Genomic DNA, 25,457 nt, shown 5'->3' on the forward strand with positions numbered 1-25,457 from the left:
ACATTAGTGGTTCCTGGAAATGTAAATGGGAATTAAACATTTGGGCCCCTCAAAGCTAAAGAACCAAAACCACTGAGTTTCTAAAACATACCTAACATCCTATGTTCGTCCGTGGTCTTATCTGAAGCCTGAAGCAGCCAACAGACACAAGAACAAGTGGGTCAGATTTTTGACAAGAGTAACAAGATAATTCAGTGGGAAAAGAGAATATTCTTTCCAACTAATGGTCCCAACTGGATACGCACATGCAAAAGAATGAAACTGAACCCTTCCTTACACCACACACCAAAATTAACTCAAAATCAATCACAGACCTAATGTTAAGAGCCAAAACCATACAACTCTCAGAAGAAAACACAGGAACAAATGTTTGTCACCTTGGGTTGTTCAAAACTTTCTTAGACATGACACCAAAAGCACAAGTGAGTAAACTAGACCTCGTCAAAATTACAAACTTTTGTGCTTCAAAGCACATTATCAAACTACACCCCACAGAATGGGAGAAAATATTTCTAAATCATGTCTCTGCTAAAAACTTGTATCCAGAATATCTAAAGTCTCTTACAACTCAACAGTAAAAAGCCAAAGAACCTAAGTGAAAAAAGGACAAAGGATTTGAAGAGGTATTTTTCCAAAGAAGGAATACAAATGACCAGTAAGAACATGAAAAGATGCTCATCATTAGCCATCAGGGAATGTAAATCAAAACATGACAGGATACTAGGATGGCTATAATCAAAATGAGAGCAAGTGTTGGCAAGGACCTGGGGAAACTGAAGCCCTCATATATTGCTCCAGAGAATGTAAAATGGTGCAGTGACTTTGGAAAAGTTTAGCAGTTCCTCCAAAAGTTAAACATGGAGTTACCATTTGACCCAGTAATTCCATCCGTTGGTATATACCCAAGAAAAATTAAAATCTAAAAACTTATATATGAATTTTCATAGCATTATTCATAATAGCCAAAAAGTAGAATCCACATGTCTATCAGTAGGTGAATGGATGAACAAAATGTGGTATATCCATACAATGAAATAGTCATAAAAAAGAATGATGTACTGATGCATGGTACAACATGGCTGAACCTTGAAACCCTTGAAAGTGAAAGAAATCATTCATAAGAGGTCACATCTTACGTGATCCATTTATATAAAATATCCAGAAGAAGCAATTCTAGAGACAGAAAATAGATTGGTGGCTGCCTCAAGCAGGACTGGGGGTGGGAGAAGTGGGGGTGACAGGGGATGGGGAGTGACCGCTAGTTGGGTGGCAGTTTTTTTGGGGTGCTGAAGACATTCTGGAACTGATTGTGGTCATGGTGGCACAACTCTATGGACTATACTAAAAACCACTGAACTGTACACTTTAATTAGGTGAACTGTATGGTACGTGAATTATATCTCAATAAAGCTGTTAAAAATTTAAGTAGTAAAGAAATGCCGTGCTTCTATTTCACGACGACATGCATTTGTCAGAAGCCAATCTCACACTCATTTTCCCAAACATAAAGAAAGACACAGGTTTCTGTCTTCCGGGACACTGACACCCAAGCTGATTCATTTTCCTGTGTGCTTGCACAACTGTCAAGGGCTCAGTGCAGGAATCCCGCTCCTGGGGAATCATGGACCTGCAGGCTTCTTGCAATGGAGCACTTCAATTCTACAGAGCCATGCATTTTTCTCTCATAACAATGAATTGTCCTTGGAGCCTGAAGTGCAGCACGAAAAATTCTCTTTCCAGCAGTCACTCCATTGAGATCACCTGACACTCACTGGATACGGTACTTAGGGCAGGCCAGAGTGCCAGGATGACCGAACCCTAAACGCGAGATGCTGGACTATGGGGATCCTGATTTGTTTTCTCCCTTTGGTCCAGATTCTTCAGCTCTAGCACAAAGGTCTGAGTGCTCCATGCCCCCTGGCAAGAGTGCTGGATTGGAAGAGAGAAAGGAACATCCTAGAGTTCAGGTTCCATTCCCTAGTTCTGGGGGCTCGCACTGAGTGTCCACCCTCTCCTGAGCCACTGTACTTCCCTTTCATGCCCAGGGCAGGGCTTGGCTGGGAATCCTGGGGACAATTCCTGCCCGGGCGTGTCAGAGGGAACAAGTGAGCACACAGGAAGTCTGGGTGGCGAAGGAGTCAAGAAGAAAAGCTATGGCTGTCCTCAGGTGAAAATGGCTTGTCTAGAGGGGAATTCAGAGCAGGGACCAAGAGATCAACAAATGGATTAGGAAAGGAAGCAAAACTTCCACTTTATTTTAGAAGTCCTTGAGATATAAAAGACAATAATTGTGAAGTCGAAGGCTAACACAAACCATGGACCTGAGTGTCAGAGAGGACTCCAGGGGTAAAAGAAGATGGCAAGGTGCATGACTCAGGATTTTTCCAGCTTTGGAAAGTCAGAGAATCCAGATCACGGCAAGAACATCCCAGTACTGGCTACAGATTCTTTACAAAGGTGTTTACCTGTGGGAAAGAGAAAAACCAAAAGTTAAATTTCACATTTTCAGCAGACTCTGTAATGGTCCACCCACACTGGTACGCAGCCATGCCCAGGTGTTATGAGTTAGGAAAAATCGGGAGGAAATGGGGCCTGCGCAGGGTCATATTGTGGAAGTGGCTGAGCTGGGAAGAGAATCCAGAAATTGCATTTTCCCAGTTCAAAAATACCTTTGAGGAGAAGTTGGCTGGGAAGTCAATTATTTAACAATTATTAGTCCAAAATGCTTTAGAGAATAGGGATATTTGTAACTTGTACAAGGTCCCGCGGGCTTTAGAGTGTGAAATGCAATTTGAAGCACAAAGCACAAGACCCATTACATTGAAGTCTGAAGCAAAAATAAAAGTGCAATAAAGGAAAATCACTAGAAGCAGGAGTTAAAGTCCTCCCCCTCCACCTTTTTCATGAGTTCTTCTTGTTTGGTTACTTCTTCAGAAAAATCTTCATTGACATCCAATACCAGCACTGGAATGTTCAGCAGAGCCTCAAAGTGGAGCCTGTAAGAAGCATGAAAGTTTAGGGTACAGAAAAAAGAAAGCTGAATCAACCTTCACATATTCACCACGTCTTAATAATCCATAGAGCAGATCTAAAGTCACATGGCTTCTCAATGAAATTGCATATAAATTAGTTTAAAAAAAAAAGAACTTAATAAAAGAGGAAGGCTGAAATTTCTCTTTAGCCTTGAGATGGACACTGAAGGTCAGAGCCCCAAACATTTTAAGTGGACTACATACCAAGCCCAAAGGGAGGAAAGGCCAAAACCAGGACTGTCAACTTAGTAAAATGGACAATTTCTCTAAAATTTTTCAGCCCTTCACCCTGGGTCAACTCTATCACCATCATCAATCACAATGTTCAATCTAGGGAAACATTAAAAAACAAAAAAGCTGGAGAAACAGAATCTAATAAAATGCCTCTTAGAATATACACATTGTATCTCATTGAGTTTCTCAGTTGGATTTCTAACCACTTGGTACATCTGAACCTTCTTACGGGGCTGCCTGTTGAGCTGGTGTCTGAGCACCTGGCTGTAGGGAGGCAGGTGTCTGTGTGGTACTGTCTTCTCCACTTACTCGGTTGTCTTGTGAACAAGCCAGGATTCGTGCTGACTGTGAAGCTGCTCGAGATATTCCAGCTCAACTCCCTTCTCCTCTTCCCTGGCCCTCTGGTGGAGTCTCTTCAAACAAACCTAAAAGACAATCCCCAGGCCACACTGAGCTCATGTGTTATCCTGGCTGTGACGATGTGGTCCTTGGGGACTCGGGAACCCACTTGTGACATCGAGTCTGGGAATGATAAGCCATGACCTTGCTTCTCCGGTCTTGTTTCCTTATTCAATCACAGGTTAACTGCAAACTTCATCCACCCTGGGAAGCTGTAATTACCCTGCTTTTAATCTCTCTCACCTCTGCCTTCCTCGGGTCCTCATCACCTCTCACCTAGACCATAGCAAGAGCCTCTGGCTCTCTTTCTGGAAGCGGTGAGTGTCTGGGGTTAGCACAGGCCTTAAAAAAATCCACAATTCGGGGCGTCTGGGTGGCTCAGTTGTTAAGCGTCTGCCTTCAGCTCAGGTCATGATCCCAAGGTCCTGGGATTGAGCCCCGCATCGGGCTCCCTGCTCCGCGGGAAGCCTGCTTCTCCCTCTCCCACTCCCCGCTTGTGTTCCCTTTCTCGCTGTGTCTCTGTCAAATAAATAAGTAAAATCTTAAAAAAAAAAAATCCACAATTCACTTCCTGTCTTCACCATGTACTAGTGATGCAATCTTTATGGGCTTCCCATTTTTCCCCTCCACTCACCCCGCGGGAAGCTGAGAGGACTCACCAAGGTTCAGGTGTGTCATGTTCCTGGCCACAGCAGCTCTCCCCTCCCAGTGAGCCGCCTCCACCCACCCTTCCACAGCGATGCAAGAGAAGTGCAGCACTCTCCTTGCTGCAAACACCTCCCAGGCTCCCTAGCCTGTAGCCATAAAGCCCCAGGTTTAAGGAAGTATGAGGAGCATCACGTTTACAAAATGGTAAGTAATCTGAAACATGTCTTTCATAGCCTGTCACTCACTGACTCTGGAGCAGAAGGCAAACTCTGCACAGGTCAAAGATAAAACCAAGAAGTAAAAAAAGTGAGGCTTAAGACTAACTCTCCTTCCCTCCCCCTTTCCAAAGAGGGCATCATTCCATTCTGCCTTCACCTGGTAGAAAAGTCTGAAGCACGCTGGCTCAGAGAATGTCATCTTTTCCTTTACCTGCCACACAAGGCTGTCCAGGATTCTGGCCACCTCTCCTACCCCTCCACCCTCAACTTCCTTAGCACCTGCCTGGACTCAGGGCGGCAGCCAGATCGGACCCGTGGCACAGGCCAACCTCTTTCCCGCCTTGAGACTTCTGCTCCCAATGTTTGTTTTGCCTGACTGCTTTCCCTTCCTCTCTCTAACTGGCAAACATTTCATCATTCAGTGTCATCTGTCCTGGGAAGAACAGGTGGATTAATCCACTGACCTAGGACTACCCTCTTGCAAACACTTAACTTTATTCCCAATGTAAACTTTAGCCCCAAATGAAGCACACAATATTCCCGAAGATGCAGTCTGTGCTGTGCATCCCACCTTTCCTCTAAGAAGACAAAATCATGTAAACAAATTTCATTTATGAGCTTATGTCCAACTTTTCAGATTGATTAACTGAGACAGATCTAACAGGTTAATACTTTAGCACTTAACTCCTCACCAATCTTTTCCCCTAATCATTTATCATCCCAAACTTAGATCAAGTCCTTATCCTTGGGACTTTACAATTTAGTTAGATAATAAATAAAACAGTATGCAAAACAGTGCATCAAGCGCTAAACTGTGAGGTCTAGACCTTCAGGGCAGCAGTCCAGACAAGGGAGGGAGCCACTGGGCCCCAGCAGTCAGAGAGGCGTTCCCCGGAGGAGGCAGGAGCTCCCCCTTTATCTCTGGTACCAGCTCCCCAGCACCTCAGTAGGCCCTGGGGAAACACAGGCCACCGGTGGCATTTCCACTGTAGCAGGAGACAGAGGGAGGCGTGCACAGGGGGCACAGCGGCTGGGGGCTACAGTCTGTCTTGTTCAGGGCTGAGCACTAGGCTGGCAGAGCCCGTGGTCAGTAAGTACCTGTTGCCCGCCTTCATTTGTGGCTTGCAGTTCTGACCTTGTCCCCCAGCTCCATTCACCTTTGCCTCCTGCTTTCATCTTTTCCTTTTCTACTTTCCCTCACCATGAACCTGCTTTCTCTTCCCTCTCTTTCTGCCCCCACACCCCACCTTCACTGCTGAGGGCTTCAAAACATTGCCCGTTGTTTGCCTCCCTCCCCCACCACGCGGCCCTCCAGCCCCAACTTCTGGAGGTGCAGTCCTCCATGTCACCCGCCACCGATGGGAACTTCTTGCATGCCTTCAGAAATATTTCATGCGTATACACCTTACCCCCCACCTTTTAAAAAAACACCACACTTGTAAAAGGTGTCCCACCACACACACTGTGCCAGCTTTTCTTCACTTAATAATGCCTCAGAGACTGTTCTGTTAGTATAGTGTTTTCCCATTTTTACGGCTTCAGAGTTTTCCAGTGTATGGACAGAGCATAATACAATCAACCGGCCCTACTGGTGACCGCCTGGGGTGTTCCAATGAGCTGCTATTACAAACAGTGCTGGCTTGCACAGGAGCCACTTTGCCCATGTGGGAGCATATTTATGGAGTAAATTCCAAGAAGCAGGATTAATAGGTAAGGTCCTGTTTTGAGCACTTGGCAAAATTCTTGTTTTACTGGTAGGGTTACAACAAATTCTTTAACAAGTCCTGTGCAAGCAGTGCCCTAGTCCTGTGTGTGCTGCGATCAGTCGTCATGGGGAGGACACACCTGAATGTGACCAAGAAAAACAATGGGCCTATGAACGGTAAGGGGGGACCGTCCTGCTGACCTGCCCCCTTCACCAACCAGCCCAGGAGGAGTGGCTGCTGGGATGGCAACTGGACTGCAACTCTGCTGGTGGGTCTGGCCACTGTGCTTCCCAAGCCCAAATCCAGGTGCCATTTGGGCCAGGCATCCCCGGCACGCCGTCTCCATGCTGCCAACAGTCCCCAGCAAGGCCTGGCTGGCTGCGCAGTCTTCCTGATTCCGTGCGGCTGGGTGGGGACACCGAGGCCCAGACATCTCTCTTTTGACTGATTTTTTTTTATGTTGGTTTGCTTGCTTTTTAGAACTTAGGGAAGAGGAGGTAGAAAGGAGCAAAACGCCCTCCTTAGGTCCATCTCACAAGCTCTAAACTCAGTATTTCCCAAGGCTCTGTATTAGAATATGCAGGCAACTGCATGGCTTTTCAGAGATGTGGTTCACTTCTGTTCTGCTCTTCCCTTGGATATCATCACCTCTGAATCTCACAGAAGGGGTCGGGGTGACTCTGGGGAAGGATATCAGCATTCCTGGGTCTCTGGCTCTAAAACCGTCGAAAGTGCATCAAAATCCCCATCCAGTCTTAAAGTTTTGCTTTTTCTACATTAAGTTGCAAGAACCCTTCAAACTCCCTCATTCTACCCCAGCTGAAAGACCGCGGCTAGTCTCTCCGTGAAGACACATCAGTCACATCCTCATCGTCGTCATAATCGCCACCACTGCTGTCATCATTGTCCCCTTCTCACAGTCATTTCAAGTGCACAAAAAAGTGAGGAAGACTTTCTTGCCGGCCTTCCCCTCTCCAGCTACTATAAGCCCACGAGCTGGGCTCCCCACTATCTTTTAGCCCTGCTCGGGCTGCTCTCATCAGGCCTCTCCATCCACAAGGCTCAGGCCTGTCTCTAAAAAGTGTGGCCTCCCGTCAGAAGGGAGCTTTCCTCCCAAGAGTATGCAGTATACCTGACACGTGACCACCCATTACATGTCTCAAAAGCCAAGAGCAACACACCTCTCAAAATATACCTCCAGCCTTGACTCAGAATCCCACTCCAGAGGAGCCCTTAGAGACTACTAGTGTGAGCCACTGGATTTGATAGCAAGGACCCTTCCAGGGGAAAGGCTGCTAGGGGCTGTCCACGGTCACTGCCAGTCAGAGACTTCTTCCGCAACATCACCCTATTGTGTACGAGGCTGGCTCCAGGGTCCAAGTCAGAAAGTCAAGGAATGTAACTTCTGTAGTCCATCTTGACTTACCAGTGGCACCCTTAAGGCTCAAAAGACAGCTAGCTGTAAATTATGCTAGTATCAGGGTGAGGTAAGGAAACTCTCCACTTCCTCCCGGCATCCTATGCAGGAAACCATCAAGACCATCAGACTCCGAGGACCCAGCTGGAGGAAAGGGAAAGCCGAGGCAGTTGGCTACAGGTGACCTGGCCAGAGGAGCCAATCTGCAAACCCTGGCTGAAAAAGACAATGCCCGATTTTCTCTCTGTTGTTGTTACATCGAGAGGGACCCTTTCTATCAGTCATCCGCTTTAGCCCTCTGCCGCAGAAAGCCTGTGGGAAACGGGGTGCTCAATGCCAGAACGGGAGGGTGTGACCCACACTGCTCTCCATGCTCCACATAATACCCGCAATCTCCTTTCTTCAACCAGAAAATCGGGTGTTGGAGAACGTCACCTCTTAGGTTTCAGACAGCCCTGAAGATTAAGGCTTGATGTTCCGCATTACCTGGGGAGTAGCCTGGAGGTAAATGAAGCCATGTAATCTGAGCTGGCTGGCAAACTCCTGCAGGAGAAAAGAATGCCAGTCTTGATAGATATGCCATTCGATGTCACTGAGGGAACCATTTTCAAAAAGATTCTTCGCAAAGATATACCTGGTTGGAAATATAGGTGGGATTGGGGGAGGGGATCAGAATGGGAAATGGAATGAAAAGCAAAAGGGAGAGAAGCAGAAAAATCAATAACCAACTTGTTCCATGACTGTTCAAGCCACTTAAACTTTCTAGCTCATCAATCTTTAAGAAATCTGAATTCTTAACCTGTATCTCCTTCCTTGTTCAACAGTAAGATGGGAAATAGCATGTCGACTCTAGAAGCCAAAATCACAGCTCTCCAACTGGATTAATCTACTGGAAGAACAGGGGCAGTGGAAAAGACGATCTTCGGTCACCAGTGATTCTCCCTGCTGGAGGCCAGTGAGAACAGATAGCATTCGGTCTATGCAAACTCACACTTCTGAGATTTCTTTATTATTGCAGCCATCCCCTAACCCAAAAAACCATCTCGGGCTTATGAGGGCTTCCCAGTCTCCAGGCTGCTGATCCATCTTCTCGTGTGGTTAATAAGTGGAAAAGGAAATGTACTGAAGTGGTGTCACCTACAGAGCAGGGATGCCTTTCTTATTCAATGCAGCGTTACCAAGAAAGCAGACCCTCCCCCAAAGCACATAGGAGCCCTTATTCACTTGCTTCGTCTGCTACTGAGCTTCTAATCCAGGTGCAAGAAAGCTCAATCTAAAAATCAAACGAGCTTGCCCCTTGCTTACTTTCACAACTAAAGGAGCATCTGGTAAATAGGAAATCAGAGCTAACAAGAACCCATTGCTTCAGAAGGGTCAATTCTGCTTTCAAACCTAAGGCATCTTGATACAAAACACAATTTACATCCTAAACAATGAATTCCAGTTTCTAAGGCAACGCTTAGCAACTGGCCACTTCTGGGAAAATGAAATTCAGAATCCTTGTGTACAAATGGCCCAGGGAAGTATACACCACAAGGCTGCAAGTGTTGCGATTAAGAGAATGGGTGGCAGTGTCACATTCCTGAGTGTGAGCCCGGCCCCCAAATTCACAAACTGTGTTGCCATGGGCAAGTCACCCAACTCCCTCAGCCCATTTCTTCCTCTGTACAAAGAGGTAACAGTAGAACTGGACTCACAGCATTGTTGTGAGGACTGTATGTAGTACTCACAAGGTGCTTGGAAGAGTGACTGGTGCAAAGTATTCAAGACATCTTTGTTACTATACCTACTTCTTTGCTAGGCTGTGAAGAAATTAATCTGCTAGGAGCTCCCGAAGTCAACTTTCTCAGTCTGGAATGGGTTAGCTATCGTCTAGCTGAAGGCAACATGGAAAGATGACTTTTATAACTCAATTTCTGAAAAGTATTTCAGCTTCTTCACAGGCAACTTAGAAATTAAAATCTTGGGGCACCTAGGCGGCTCAGTCGTTAAGCGTCTGCCTTCAACTCAGGTCATGATCCCAGGGTCCCGGGATCGAGCCCCACATTGGGCTTTCTGCTCAGCAGAAAGCCTGCTTCTCCCTCTCCCATTCCCCCTGCTTGTGTTCCCTCTCTCGCTGTGTCTCTCTGTCAAATAAACAAATAAAATCTTAAAAAAAAAAAGAAATTAAAATATTATAAAGAAAAATGACAGATCTGTTAAGACGCCCTTTAAGAGGGGCCCTCCCCTTTCTTGAGGATAAGCACTTATTTCCCCACAGCTGGTGGTGACGGGGTGGGAGAAAGCTGGGGTGCAGAGGACTACGGGGAGGGAACAACCGCAGACTGCGTGCTGATGCTGCAGAAAATGAGCTTACGGACCCAGGCATCAGGGCTCCTGTTCTAAAACCACATACTATTGTTTCTTTTAACTCCACCAGAAAAGATTTAGATTTCTTCCTCCCAGTCATCCACTCTCCCAAACAACTTGTGTTCCTCCTCTGGGACACACATCACACACATGAGCACGTGTGCAGTCTGAGTCCCCATTACACTAGGGTTGACCTGAAAGCAGGAACTGGGTCTGCCTTGCTCACTGCTGCAGCCCCAGGGTCTAGCCCGGTACCTGAACATATGGGGATTTAATAAATCTGTGCTGAACAAAGGAATGAATGAATGAATTTTTTAAAGAAGGGAAACGGTCTAAATTACCATCATGATTAGAATGTATAATGAATTATCCTTTCTATCTCTAAAATGCCCCTTCTGAAGAAAACATCTAGAATGTGTAGCTGCCTATAGCAAAATCAATTCTCATCTCTTCCTTTACAAGAAAATGTTAAGATCTTGTAGCTTCTAAGCGAAGTATTTCTTTTTCTGAGGGGTCTCTCACATGCCTACTTCACTAAAGGGCTGGAAATCAAAAAACCCATGGTGAATATATTTCCAAGTAACCAGGACAGTTATATGTAATTCATCTTCCTAGTCCAGGAGGCATGGCCAGGGAAAGCAAAGAGAAAAATATGCAGTAGTATACCCAACAACTGTAAAAGAATCAAAATCTACAGCTCAATCACTTGTAATTCACATATTTAGCTTTTATAAAGAGTAAACTCTGTCTTGGGGTAGAGAAGAAATATGTAGCCTATAGGATTTGTTCTATGTATCTTGCATGATTTTGAGATAATGTTAAAAAAATTACATGATACTTACAAGTGTACCCTTCTTTTTTCCCTCCAGGAAGTTTTATGGAACACTAAGAAGTAGAACTAGGTTGTCTAATTTGAAAGTAAATGGGTAACCAACTTAGCATCTTCAGAAGTAAACGGACGATGAAAAAGTACAATTATCAATAACCACAGTGGAGGGCGCCTGGGTGGCTCAGTTGGTTAAGCAACTGCCTTCAGCTCAGGTCATAATCCTGGAGTCCTGGGATCAAGTCCCGCATCCGGCTCCCTGCTCAGCGGGGAGTCTGCTTCTCCCTCTGACCTTCCCCCACTCTCATGCTCTCCCTCAAATAAATAAAATAAATAAATAAATAAATAACCACAGTGGAGCAAGAAGGGAAAATATGCAGCACTGAGCATGGGGCTTGTGGCCAGTGAAGGGCTCAGGGTCTTACCTGTCACTGTACACGGACCTCTCAAAGATCTGTATTGCATTCTCGGCCTGTAACAGTTTCTCAGGGAAAGGCTCCAGCTGTACTTTCAGGCGGCTCATAAAAGAAAATGTCTGGAATGTGTAGGACCATCGTGCTGGTTCCTGGTACATCATATCCAGCAAGTTTCCAAGACTTTGGGCAGTGAAGGCCTACAAGGAAATTACAAAAGAGGAGCATTTCCTAGAAGGTGTATTTACCCCATGGTGTTTAGTCCCCAACACCATGGTTTAACAATCAATGAGGGAAGCAATTACAAAAGTTGCCTTTTACTAAAAAGATATAATCATATCCCCCAGTTTAGTCAAAGCTGTATAATCAAGGAAGAGATTTTCCTACCTGATAAAATGAGAATTTGAGAGGGAGAGGACACGCCATCTTCAACACACCAGAGAAGAGCATAGGAAGAACCACCCATACAATCAGCACATTCACTGACTGGTTTGTGGAGTCTGTCTGACGAGGAGTAAACCAACGACCATCTAAGACTACTTGGAATCAAATCTTCCCATTTTAACACTATGTTGCCTCTCTTTTGAACTTCCATCTGTGGCTATTTCTTTACAAAACTTCAACCCAGAGAAGAAAGCAATGGATTATTTGAAAATCCAACTAACCAACCAAATAGAATTCTCTCTCTCTCTCACAGAAGGGATTAAAACAAACAAACAAAACCTTCCTCCTCCATTCTGGAGACTTTATGAAATGTATCTCAAGACCCATTTACTCAGCATGTGCAGGTGGGAACATGTGTGAGATACTCAGGAGCCCTGGACTCTTTCCTGGGCTCTGCCACTGACTCAGCACAAAAGTGAATTCATTCAATCTCCATTAACTGAAGGGCCTACACGGATGAGGCGCTACATAGGCTCGATGCTGTAAGGGGTAGAGAAAATAAACTAAGATTTATTTTCAGTGTTCACTGTGCTGTTATGTCATTTAATCTTCAAAACAGCTTCATGAAGAGGGCACTACTGCATGCTCATTTTCCTGAGGGGCAAATCCACTCATAAAGGTTAAGTAACTTACTTGTCCAAGGTTTCAAGATGAGTAAATGCAGAACAGGGACTCAAACCTGGCTTCCTCTAACTTCATTCTAATGCTTCTCCATATAAAGACAAGCTGGGAAGTAAATGATACATAGAATTTCCACAGATAGAAATGGGGACTAAGAGCACATTTGGGGTGGAGAAAAAAATAGAGGGGGAACTAGGTTAGACAACCACAAGTGGTCCAGTTTGGCTAAGTATCAACCATAGATTCCAAAGAAGGATCCCAGCCCTTTGAAAGGCTTCACGGGGAGCAATGCAGGTAGAGCAGAATGGATCACAAGATGTTTTCCCTCCTTCCAATTCTCCAACCCGCACACACACAGCAGTCTCACAAATGACCCCCGGTTAAGAGTTGGAGGTAGAGGCAGGGGGACAAATCTGAATCCACTTGAGTCTCTGATGGCGTCACTAGAGACAGTAGAGAGCCCTTGGGGTGCAGCATAGTTATGAGACTGCATGGCAGCCCAATGAAGGGAGTGAGGTGCTATGTGTACAGATGTACTAGGTTGACTGGGTAGGAGCTATTCTATCAGCAGCCTTTGGGCTACCAAAGGGAAACTGTTCTGGAACAAAACTCTGTACAGGGCCTACACAATTTCTGAAAGAACCCATCTCAGCTACAGAACAAATGCAAACATCCCTTCAAACATATAAGCAAAGAGAGGGACAATGACTGGATACAGTAATATTCAGCAATTCAAAGGGAGAAAACCAATGCATCTGCTCAGGACAAGCAGCCCCTTAAGAGACAGAGCTGTTGCCAGAAACAAAAGAAAACAGAAAATCAATGAGATTCAAGAGACTGCCACATTGATAAGAACAGGCTGTCATAAAAACAGGAATAATATGAAAAGAACATTCTTAGAGGAGAAAAAAATGCAACTGCCAAAACAAAGCACCCTATGAAGACAGTAACTAGCAGATTGTACACTGCAGTAAACCTAATTAGTGAATGTCATACAGAACATCAGCTCAAGAAATTTTCCTTAAACTAAGAGGAAAAAAAAAACAGAAAATTAGGACAGAAATGAAAACATACAGGTTAGAAGGAGGAGATCCAATGTACACTGTAGTATCGTGCTAAGGTATTTTTTTCCTTTCCTCTCTTTCCTCTGGAAAGATACATCAAGATGTAATGTCACTTGTGTTCCACCTCACAGTAATAATATAATTTTGCATCACAAACAACTTTCCAAACAAGACCTAAAATGATCCACAACTCCACAGTACCTGTAGTTCAGACAAAGCTACCTAAGGAAATGATGTTCCTTCTCATGAGACAAAAGTCCAATACAGAGAGGGGAAATGCCACCCGCAGCAAAGAGATGAGCAGAGGAAGACCATTACTATTAAGGCGTGTGTCTCCTTCTCACCAAATTTCATTATCACTGAGAATCACTAACAGAACCATGTAGTAGCTCTAAGTATTTAAGAACAAAGTTTAAAACTAGAAGCTATAGTAAGAAGGAACTGATCTGATAGAAAAGCTAAAACAAAAGAAAAAAATTAAAGAAAATTTCTGAGATGCGAGACTTTCAACCAGAAAAATTCAGAGTACCAGAAAAGATTTCATATATATTTATATATACAGCTTTCATACACACACACACACACACACACACACACACACACACAGGCACACACAAGAACCCCAAACTGGACCTATCCTACCAAAATACCAACAATTCAAAAAAACAAAACAAAAATCTAATGGCAGGGAAATCACATGAATTACTTATTTAAAAAAAAAAAAAGATCAGAACCATATAATACTTCTCTACAACAAAAACTACCTTTTATATTACAGAGCAAAAGGAAGACATTTTTAGACAAGCAATCACTCAAATTATACCACCTACATGCCCTTTCTGAAAAAATTCTCTAAAATACATTTCAACCAACTGAAAAATTAAGAAACGGGAAGATGTGGAAATGAGAACACAGTGGTCAGTGATCAACCAGGAGAACAGAGTTAAGTATAATTAAGGGTGTAACTAAGGAACTATTATTTATGTGGCTATGAAATTGACTGCCACATTTCCGTTGTTAAAAAAGAAATTTCACAATGTAAAAACATTCTGGATCTACAAAATTTCGGATAATTTCAATATACCTGGCAAAGAAGGTAATAAAAAGGTTTTGGCTTCTTTTTCTCTTTCACAGAGGCTCCATTAACATTGAAAGATAGGTTTAAACATGTACATTTTTAATTTACAGGTTTCCCCTGTTAGGATAAAAATAGTAAGTTTCCCATATAAGGAAAGGGGAGAAAAATGAAAAAAAATATTAAATATAGCAAAAAAGGAAAAAAAAGGAAATGAAAGCACAAAATAAGGTGATAGAAATAAGTTAAACTCAATTATAATAAAAGAGAAAAATTCCCAAGAAAGGCAAACCTTAACACTGGGTAAAAACTAAAAATCCTGTAAGAAAAATACCTAAAACAAAATGCCATGTATTAGTTAAGGACAAAGGGACAGTGAAATCCACCAAATAGATGCAAATAAAAAGAAAGCAGATGTGGCAAAACTGTATTTTAAAAAAAGCATTATATGCTACAAGAGGGTTTTTTTAATACTAATAAACCAAAAAAGACTACACAAAGGAGTCATGAACCTTTTTACGTACAGTAATAAAGCCCTGAAATTCAGAAATATAAGAGCAGAGCCGATTAAAAATACAAGGAGAAATGGACAAAAAGCACAAACTTTAACACACTTTTCTCATAATTTAATATAAAAAGTAGACCCCAATAATGAGAGCTTATTTCAAATTGTTATTAAGTCATTATTTTTCACATACCTGAAATTGATGTACATCTTACAATGTTTAAGTTAAACTTTAATAGACATTTTTATTATTCCTTAGAAGTATTATTAAATTGATTATGTGTCTTACGATCAATGGCATCTTAGAATTTATAATATATGTCACACCAAATTCCATACCTTAGAGATAATATATATTCTTCTTAAAAGTCCATGGCACATTTACCAAAATTGGTCATACATAAAAATCGATCATATGTAAGCCATGAAGAATACCTCAGTAAGTTCCCCCAATTAAAATTGTATAAGCCATGTTGTCTGACCATAACAAAATAAAATTAGAGTAAAAAAATAATGCACACACAAAATCTACTCAGAAAATGTAAAATTGGGGTGCCTGGGTGGCTCAGTTGGTTAAGCGGCTGCCTTCGGCTCAGGTCATGATCCCAGGGTCCTGGGATCGAGCCCCGCATCAGGCTCCTTGCTCCGCAGGAAGCCTGCTTCTCCCTCTCCCACTCCCCCCTGCTTGTGTTCCCTCTCTCGCTGTGTCTCTCTCTGTCAAATAAATAAATAAGATCTTAAAAAAAAAAAAAGAAAATGTAAAATACCTTAAAAATAATTCCAGGGCAAAGAATAAATCAAAAACTACAATTACAAATTCGGTATTTCAGTTAAAATCTTATATGTCGAACTCTAAAAGACAAGGCCAAAGCTTATTCCATGAAGAAAACTTTCAGTTGCAAATGCTTCCATTATTAAGGAAAGAAAAAAAGAAAAATACACAAACTAATCATTCAACCTAAAGAGCTTTAAAAATACAGAGGTTCTTAGAAAGAAATGAGTAAATTTAAAGGCCAAAATTAATGAATTAGAATGCAAGTCCCCAAAGAATTAATAAAATCCATTAACTGGGTCTTTAAAAAAGAACAATCATCTATCAAATCTATCCCTCCCCAAATATTAACACAAACAAGCAACATCAGACAAAAGACACAGTAATTCTGGATTAAACTATTAAAAAATACAGGTACTACTTTTATACAATTAAATTTGAAAATCTCAATAGGGCAATTTTCTAAGAAAACAAGATTATCAAAATTGATTCAAGAAGGTGTAAAACAACAACAACAACAACAAAACACAAACCCTGAACAATAGCTGAGGAAGTTAACAGTTGTCCAGCAACTATTCCACCCAAACAGCACTGAATCCGTATTATTTAAAAAATGATTTCTATCCTAACTTCAAAGAATAGATAATTCCTACACTAAAACAGTGCAAAACTTCTCAATTCATTTTATACCCCGATGGTAAAAACCTGTCAAAAAATAGTAATACCAATTAAATAAATATACATGCAAAATTTCAAACAATCTATTAGCAAATTAATGGAATAGTGTACCATGATCAAAAGGGTTCATTCCAGAATGTACAGATGGCGCCATTATCAAATCTACTGACTAATACTAAGATATTAAAAGAGAAAAACCACATGGTTATCTCACTAGATACTAAAAAGGCTTTTGATGAAAATTCAACATCTGATCCTGAGGAAAACAGTTCCTATCCTAGTAATTAGAAGGGTACTTCCTCCACATGATCTATTGAAACGATTAACAATCACAGAACTTATACTGATACATTAGAGGTAGTTTCATTAAAGACAGAACAAGATAAGACTGACTACCATCAGTGCTATTATAGTTAGTATTGCTCTGGAACTTCCACCCAATAAAACAAGAAAATAGAAGTGAAGTATGGATATTGGAAAACTCTTACAAATGATAAGTATTTAGGGAAAACCATTATGTTCTGAAACCTCAAGCAAATAAAACAAAAAAAATAACAGTAATATTACAAGACAAACATACAATTAACTGCTTTCCTTTAAAACAATAACAACCAGTTTGGAAAAGATGATGGGAAAACGGATCCCACTCACAATAAGAATTAAATAACCACTCAGGAATAAACTAAACAAGAATACTACTACGAAAAGTAAATAATGACTTGGGGAAAATTAGCCTCCTATAACTTTTAAAGTCACATAAAGAGCAAAATAAAACCATAAAAGCAAGAGAAAGAAATGTAGGCGCATGTTTTTATAATTTTGGATTGTGAGAGTCTTTTTAAAACTTTAATACCAAAGGCAGTAATTATGAAGAAAAAGACAGATTTGACTACATAAAAACTTGAATGTATTATATTGCAAAATATATCATATAGAGAGACAAAAGAAAAATGACAAACTGGGGAAAGGATCAGCAATATGTGATAAAGACTTAAGATACTTAACATACAATGAGCTCTTATAAAGCCATTACAAAAATTTGAAGATCTCAGTAGCGGGGAGAAAAATACAAGAGGTCTTAATAGGCAATTCACTAAAGAATACTAATAAATGGCTGATAAATATAAAAAAGATGTTGAATTCACTGGTAATCAAAGATATGTAAAACAAAATAACGCACTGTTTTCTTGCCCCTCATATTAGCAACAATGAAAAACAGTGTTGCCAAAAGTATGGGGAAAGTGGTACAACTTTTCTGAAGGAAAGGTTTGTGAAGTTTAACAGGTGTCAGCAATCTACAAGATGTGTAATTTTTGGACATTAAAACTCCAACTGTAGATTATCCTAAGAAAATACAAAAGTACACAAAATTTAGCTGTTAACAAGAAAAAAGATGTAGCTACAAGGATATTCATCATTGTAACATTGTTTATAACAGGAAGAAATTCATATAGTACATGTAACATTATACATTAAATTAAATATATCAACTACATTAATTAAAGGATCATATTATGCAATATACTGCAATCATTAAAATTACTATGAAAGGAAGACCTTGTATATCAAAGGCCATGCAGGTAACAATTACAATTTTTGTTTAAAAAAAAGTAAATGTATATGTTTTATACATTCATATAGGTGTATATAAATATATACATTTTCTCCTAAGTAGAAGGAAATCCAAAAGAACAAAAATGTTAACTACCTCTGGATAACGGGACTACGGGAGTATTAGCTATCTACTGCTGCATAACAAATTGTGCCAAAGTTTAGTGGCTTAAACAAAAAATGTTCATTATCTCAGTTTCTATGGGCGAGGAATCGGGACACAGCTTAGCCAGCTCATTCTGCCTCAGGGTTTCTCATGAAGTTTCAGTCAGGATATTGGCTGAGGTCAGTCATCTGAAGACTTGAGTGGGGCCAAAGGATCCACTTCCAAAAAGACTCACTCACACTGCTGTTGGTAGGAGGACTCAATCGCTTGCTTCATGGGCCTCTTCACAGACAAGGATGCTTCATGACATGGCAGCTGGCATCCCCAGAGCCAAAAGTGATCAAGACAGATCAAGGTAGAAGATACAATGTCTTTTTTGGCCTACCCTAGCAAGTCCCACTGTTATTCCTGCTACATTCTATTCATCAGAATCAAGTCGCCAAGTCTAGCCACTCAAGGAGAGAATTAGGGTCTACCTCTTAAAGGAAAGCTCAACAATCTGTGGAAATATTTTTAAATCCCACAACAGGTGACCTGTGGCATACTCAGAGAAAGATATGTAATTTATTTTCTAAATGGAAAATTAACTTCACAAACATACATACACACACAGAAACAATTTAAAAAAACATATGTCCACAATAAGCATGATGTGCCTGCCAAAAGAGGTAACACAATTTTGAGGAGGAATAACAGAAAAATGCCACCTAGAACAAGTTCTATGATACTCTTTACCATTTAGAGTACCACTCTTAGTCTAAGTGGAAAACTAACCAACTGGAGCTTATCACCTAGACAAAGTTACTTCAGAATGAGGAACAGTCTGGGGGAAAATGGTGTGTGGCTTGAAAGAAGACGCAAGGAGGAGAAAGAGCAAACAAATCATGAATTATCTTCAACTATATGAAGGGCTGTCATGTAGAGAAGTTAAAAACTTAAGAAGCAGAACTTGCACCAATGACTCAGAGTCACAGGGACGCAAAGTGGCTCATACAAGAACTTTCTAACAATTAGAGTTTTGTTAAAAACCAGAACAAGCCACTTAGTGGACTGTTCTTGGTGACTGCGGGAGGAGAGTGTGGAGGCTGAGGCAACGTAGTGCCATTTCCTCAGCTACCCCTAAGGTTCACGTCCAAACTGGTCCTTCCCTACTCACATGGATTATGGCTGATTTTGAAACCAACGCTATGGCCCTTCCCAAAGCAGTAGACCTGACACTAGGTCCTATGCCATGAGGCAGAAGTGAAATGTACAGCACTTGGCACAGTATGTGGCAAAGTGTGCGCTTTATAAACGTTAGCTATTATTTTTGCATTGACTCAGAGTGTGACAAGATGTGCGCGAAGTCCCTTCCAATTTCTAAAACTTCATAAATAAGTTAAAATCACTATAATTAGCTCTTAATCCTGAAGGTCAGCTTCAGTAATATACTCAAGGGTAGGAATGACAAAGCCAGGACAGCTGGACATACTTTGGGAAACCACAAAGAACAGAGGCAGTCACTTATGTAGACATGTAAAAACCACAAAAATCAAAACTAAACATATTCAAACAAGTCATATCCTCTCTGGCATATGTGGTCTGCTTTCTGGAATGAAAGGATTTTAAAAAAAGAAACTCAAACTGGGCTGTTTCACCTACTCAGAGCAAATTGGATTATTACAATTAGTTTATTCACCCATGCTGGCCAACTACCCACCACAACTGAAAACTTACTTTTTGGGTGCCAACAGCCTGGACACTCTGCCATGTTGCTATAGGTTCTGTAGCTATGTGCCACTCTGGGTAAGTTTTCGTGAGTAACTTCACAAAGGTGGACTTTCCCACGGCTGCAATGCAAATAGCATGTATTGGGACCCTTCCCACATCAGGGCTGCAGGAGAAAGCTGCTACTAAATTCGGGGGCCCAACTGAAGGCAACAAGTACCAGTTTTCCCAATTTCCACACTCAGCACCAGACCAGTGTCCGAAAGATGATGGGGCAGGCAATGCTAACCAGTCACCGTAATGAACACAGGCAACAGTGAGAAAAAATACCCTTAAGATCTAACTTGCAATGTTAATGCCCTAACCTCCCAGAGGCCAAGTATTTAATGAGAGCTGAAAATGTAAGAGGACTACCCAATGTAGAGGAAGTCAGCTACTTAAGTTGTAAGGCTTGAATCATATTTATTCCGTGGGAGTATAAAAACCGCAAGTTTTTCAGGAAAGAAAATTGAGATTATGACCCTCATTCATTCAACAAACCTAACCACTACTTATTGGAGTGCTTACTATGGGCTCAGGACTGTCCGGCACTGGGGGTACAATGGCAAACCAAACACAGGACAGATTTTGCCCTCACGGAGCTTGTATGGGAGATACTAAACAAACATGGAATAACTAATAACAAACTGTTAAGTGCTAGGAAAGAAAAATGCAGGACGGCTCTAATACAGCTCAGGAGACTGGGGAAGTTTCCTCTGGAGAAAATGCTATCTGAGGTAAGATCTGAAAGGTGAGGAGATAACCAGGCCAGACGAGGGGGAAGGGTAATCCAGGCAGAGGGAGCCGCATAAACAAAGGCAAGGAAAAGAGAAAGAACCTGCTGTAGGAGGAGACAGAAGAAAAGCCTGGGCCTAGAAGAGGCATGGTCAAGTGAGGGAGAAGAGTGGCTCTAAGATGTGTGTAGAGGCAGGTAGGCAGGCCAGGCCAGATCAGGCACGACCTCATAGCATGGTAAGAAGTTTGAATCTATTCTAAGAGTAATGGGAAGTCAGTGGCAATGGATTTTAAGCAGGGAAATAAGATTCCATCTCATTTTTAAAAGATCACTCTGCCAGCTGTGTAAGAACAGACTGACACAGAAGCAGGCAAAGCAATTAGAAGATAATTGCAGCCTGAACCAAGGGATGGCAGAGGAGGTGGAAAGTAGTGGTTGCTTTGAGGAATATTTTGGAGATGAAACCAATCTAGTACAACAAATGATCTCTTCCCATTTACGCCAATGTCTGGCCCATTACCTTCCATGAGCTCCAGACTCACTATCTAAGAGCTCTCCAGACACCTCCACTTGGATGTCCCACAACCACCTCAAAATCAATCTGCTCCCTACATAAATGAAGTCATCATCGTCCCCAGCAAACTGAACGTCCTCCCATACCCCAGACCTCAGGGGACGGAAGCAGCATCGCTCACTGTCAGAACTTCTCCCTCCTCTGCCAAACCTCAAGTAGCCACCAAGTCCTTTTGCACCTGCCTTCTAAATTTCCCCCATCTGTCCTCTTCTCTCCATTCCCACCTCCAAGCTCAAGATCAAGCTCTCACCTCTTGCCTCTCTGACTCTGGCTTTGCCCTCTTTAATCCATCACTCATACTGCAGCCACAGTGAACACAAAATAACACTGCTTAAAACCCTATTGCCTTCACGAAAAATCCAACCTTTGACATGGTCTATGAGACACAGCAAGATCTGGCCCCTGCGTGTACCTCTCCAGCCTCAGCTTCTTTTAGACACCCTGAGCCTCTGCTGACCAAATTCCTTCCAACTCCAATCATGCCATGTTCTTTCCCGCAAATGTGATTTTGCCTATGCATTCCCGTTTCCTGGAGCACCTCCTCTCCTCACCTGGTCAACTCCTACTCAATCTTCAAGATTCTGCTCAGATGTGCTCCCTGTATAAAGCTTTTCCAGATCCTGATGCCTCTGAGCTGGATCAGCTAATCATCCTTTATACTTGGCCTGGCTTTCTGGGTAAGAATTCATCACTGCAATTGTAATTCTGTTTCTCCAGGTAGAAGATGGGGCTCCTCTAGGGCACACAGGGTGGAATCAGAGCCCAGCGCAATGACCTGACTGAATAAAACACTTAATACACTACTAATTTTGGTTCCCTCTGAAACTGACATTTGTTAAAAATAAAAAAATGACTTAAGAGTATGTTTGGAGTTCAATCCCTTCTATGAGAGATGGTCTTTCTCAAGCAAGTTCTACCCTGAGGAGGAACCCAAATGGAACCAAAAGAAGGAAGGGAAGAACCTTTCAAGTCAGTTCTATCAGCCACTCACAGCTACTCATCAGGAATGAGGGGATGTCATAGAAGAGCCCACACATCCAATGTGCGCCACTGATTACACAGCACTCCAGCTCCTGTCTGAACAACACAAGCTAAGAACAAACAACATGAATCTGTGTGTTCTGTATAGTCATGCTCCTCTCTCAGTTCCATCTCTACCCAGCCCATGTGTGCCTTTGCATATCTGTCCAGCCTCTGCTCTTCCCACATATCAGTGAATAAATGCCTTCCCCTGCTCTTCCTGGCCTGCATCTAAACCCTTTCCCCCTACCAAGCCTAAGGCCCCACCTCTTCCATGAAGTTTAGAATGTCTCTAGCTCACATGGAAGACCTACCACACTGGGCAATTGAATCAAACAATATTTATTAACTGCTTATGACATGTTTAGCATTTAAGTGTTTTGATTGCTTCATGGGTCTTAATTTTGGTTTCTTAATAGGATCTGACTCTCTGGGTTTGGGACTCAGGAATCCACATTTGTAAGTATGCCCCAAGTGATCCTAATGCATACTTTTTTTTTTTTAAGATTTTCTTTATTTGTTTGACAGAGAGAGAGAGAGAAACAGCGAGAGAGGGAACACAAGCAGGGGGAGCGGGAGAGGAAGAAGCAGGCTTCCGGCTGAGCAGGGAGCCCGACTGGGGGCTCGATCCCAGGACCCTGGGATCATGACCTGAGCTGAAGGCAGACACTTAACGACTGACCACCCAGGCGCTCCCCCTAATGCATACTTCTACTTGAGGTTGCTATCTGGAACAATCTGATCAAAATCAACAGAGGTAGTTTTTTAAAATATATATATAGGTTCTAAAACCACATACCAGACTACTGAATAAAAGCCTACAGGCTTGCCATGAAGTACCTAACAGACTGACAGGAATTACAAATTGGTTGAGTTTATATATTATCAGATGCCTGCCTGCTCTGAGTAGCCCCTATTTTAAAATATTTGACATAGATGGGCAAAATTTAGACTGCAGGTTGTTGATTAAATCTAAAACGTGGTCCCTGCCTACCAGTCAAAAAGCTATTTTAATTAATAGGGAAAGATTAAGGCAATTGAGATTGCTGGGATTGAATGATCGTTAGAATTACATTTTTAGAAGTTAAAAACAATCTAAGAAACTACTGCAGATGGAAAGGAAGGGCCCTGAGGGTTGGGGAATTCCAGCTTCACCTCTGAGATCAGACACTATTAGTTCATCTAAAAGCAGCCAGGACTCTGAGGAACCGACTCATGCCTTTTAAACACACAAAACCCGGAATGCCAACAAATTTGATGTAATGGGAAATATACAGTTCCAATTACTGGAACAATTACACCAGGACAATACTTCTACCCTGCACCCCACTGCCCATTCAAAAGCTTCTGGAAAGCCAGTTTAGTAATCAGGAGCTGGTTTCAGCAAAGAATGACAGTAAATGGTGGTGGCAGGTCCTAAGTGCTGTGCCATCCAGGTTGCTCTTGCGCTCGGAGAGCCTGGGTCATTTGCCATAGGGCAGTATTTCTTAAGCTGTATTCCAATGGAACTCAGCTGTGCCAGGCACCAGCCACAAATATGGAATAATTTTAAAAGATAATTCAAAGTTATATACTCATATTAAAACTGCACACAGCATAACATTTTTTAGTGCTATAATACCTAAGCGTAAGTTTTTTATTCCTGCTTGGGTTTTGATTGTTGTTGTTGTTCAAGATTTACTTATTTATTTGAGGGGGGAGGAGCGGGGGGGGAGCGGAGAGAAAATCTCAAGCTGACTCTCCAGAGAACAGAGCCCAATGCAGGGCTCCGTCTCACAACTCTGAGACCATGACCTGAGCCAAAATCAAGAGTCAGACACTTAACTATCCGAGCCACCCAGGCGTCCCTGTTTTTTTTGTTTTATTTTTTAAGACATATGTTGTAAAGTGTTCCCAGGGGCTTCATAAGAGTAATGTTGTCTGCTTTTTTCCTTTTTTTTTTAAGACTTTATTTGCCAGAGAGACAGCGTGAGAGCACAAGCAGGGGGAGGGAGAAGCAGGCTCCCCGCTGAGCAAGGAGCCTGATGTGGGACCCGATCCCAGGACCCTGGAATCATGACCTAGGCCAAAGGCAGACGCTTAACGACTGAGCCACCCAGGCATTCCTGTCTGCTTCTTTCCTGCTACACTGGCCTCCTCCTAGGGAGCAGAACACTCATGTCCACCAAAAGCCACTCCTCTTCATGAAGCACTGGGCGAACAAGACAAAGTCCTCCCTTTGGTCTCTCGGCAGAGCACCAGCTGCTTATGGTATCATTATCACAATTTAGTTAGATCTCAGGTTCACTGTTCTCTCTCAATATACTTTTTAATATCATGAGATTTGGGAGGTATCCGATCTCAGAATCAAACCTTCCTTTCAGATCTTAGCTCTTACTGAACTTTTATTATATGTGCCATGACTTGGAAAAGGGCAGGAGGTACTTTCTTAGAGTATATTAGTACAACATGTTGATTTTTATTAGCACTAGGGCTGTCATTCCACAAGCTACATCAAAGAGTTCTGCTGCTAATTTCCATCCTTTCCTAAGTCATGATTTTTTTCTCTCCACAAATTTTTCTATAAACTATGATGCCTGCTATTGCTACATTCTGCTAAAATCTAGCAATTAGATAGTATCTGATGTAACACCCCGAATAACATATTACCTTCAATGTAATACAGCTGTATTTTGTGTGAGCCTTTTAAACATACCATCACCTCCAGGCATTTTCCTATCCTGAACAAAATTTAAAACATGGCAAAAATCCAATTCTGAAACCTTGTACCAAAAAGCAAACTAAGACAGTAAATGTAAAACTATCTTTAAAAAAAAAAAAAAAAAAAAGAAGTCTTCCAAAGAACATGTAAAGCCTGTATTTTAGGCTTTACATTTGATGCTGTATCCATCTACTCATTCGCTTACTGGATGTTTATGGAAGAGCTACCAGGTGCTAGGTACTGTATTTAAAGCAATGAACTAGGCGGAGACCCTGCCCTCAAGGAGCTTATACTCCAACCCTGAAACAAAGTACCCAGGATCAGAAAGGCTCTGAGCCCAAAAGCATTCTGGGCAAACTTAACAAAAATCACTCAGCAGGCTTAAAAGAAACTTAATACCTTTTTGCTCTGATTCCTCTTACTCTTTTTCCCATGGGAAACTATGCTTCACAACAACAACAAAAGTTGCTCTCAGCTCCCAGCATACGATTCATCCTTTCACTATCTCCTTCTCAGTGAAGCCTTCTTGAACCCTCTCTGGTCCACTTCACCCCGGGGCGGG

At 42.0% G+C, this 25,457-nt stretch overlaps 1 protein-coding gene across 3 annotated transcripts in view; it reads right to left on the reverse strand.

Annotated features, from left to right (window-relative positions):
* Positions 1-2,226: 2,226 nt before the first annotated feature.
* DGUOK (deoxyguanosine kinase) overlaps positions 2,227-25,457 on the reverse strand; it is a 28,792-nt gene continuing 5,561 nt past the window's right edge. Inside the window, exons 2-7 of one of the 3 annotated variants that reach the window (XM_073897519.1) lie at positions 19,835-19,947; positions 11,273-11,442; positions 8,141-8,288; positions 3,576-3,691; positions 2,897-2,996; positions 2,227-2,465 (exon numbers count right to left, since the gene is read on the reverse strand). In XM_073897519.1, the coding sequence (XP_073753620.1) occupies positions 2,439-2,465; positions 2,897-2,996; positions 3,576-3,691; positions 8,141-8,288; positions 11,273-11,442; positions 19,835-19,947 (674 nt within the window). In that variant the 3' untranslated portion in view covers positions 2,227-2,438. Of the gene's footprint in view, positions 2,466-2,896; positions 2,997-3,575; positions 3,692-8,140; positions 8,289-11,254; positions 11,443-19,834; positions 19,948-25,457 lie in introns of all 3 variants that reach the window. The other 2 variants (XM_025868379.2, XM_025868380.2) reach the window with 2 other exon arrangements.

Source organism: Callorhinus ursinus, unplaced genomic scaffold, assembly GCF_003265705.2.
Source record: "Callorhinus ursinus isolate GAN/ISIS: 27379988/994484 unplaced genomic scaffold, GSC_fseal_2.0 scaffold10, whole genome shotgun sequence".
NCBI classification, from domain to species: Eukaryota; Metazoa; Chordata; class Mammalia; order Carnivora; family Otariidae; genus Callorhinus; species Callorhinus ursinus.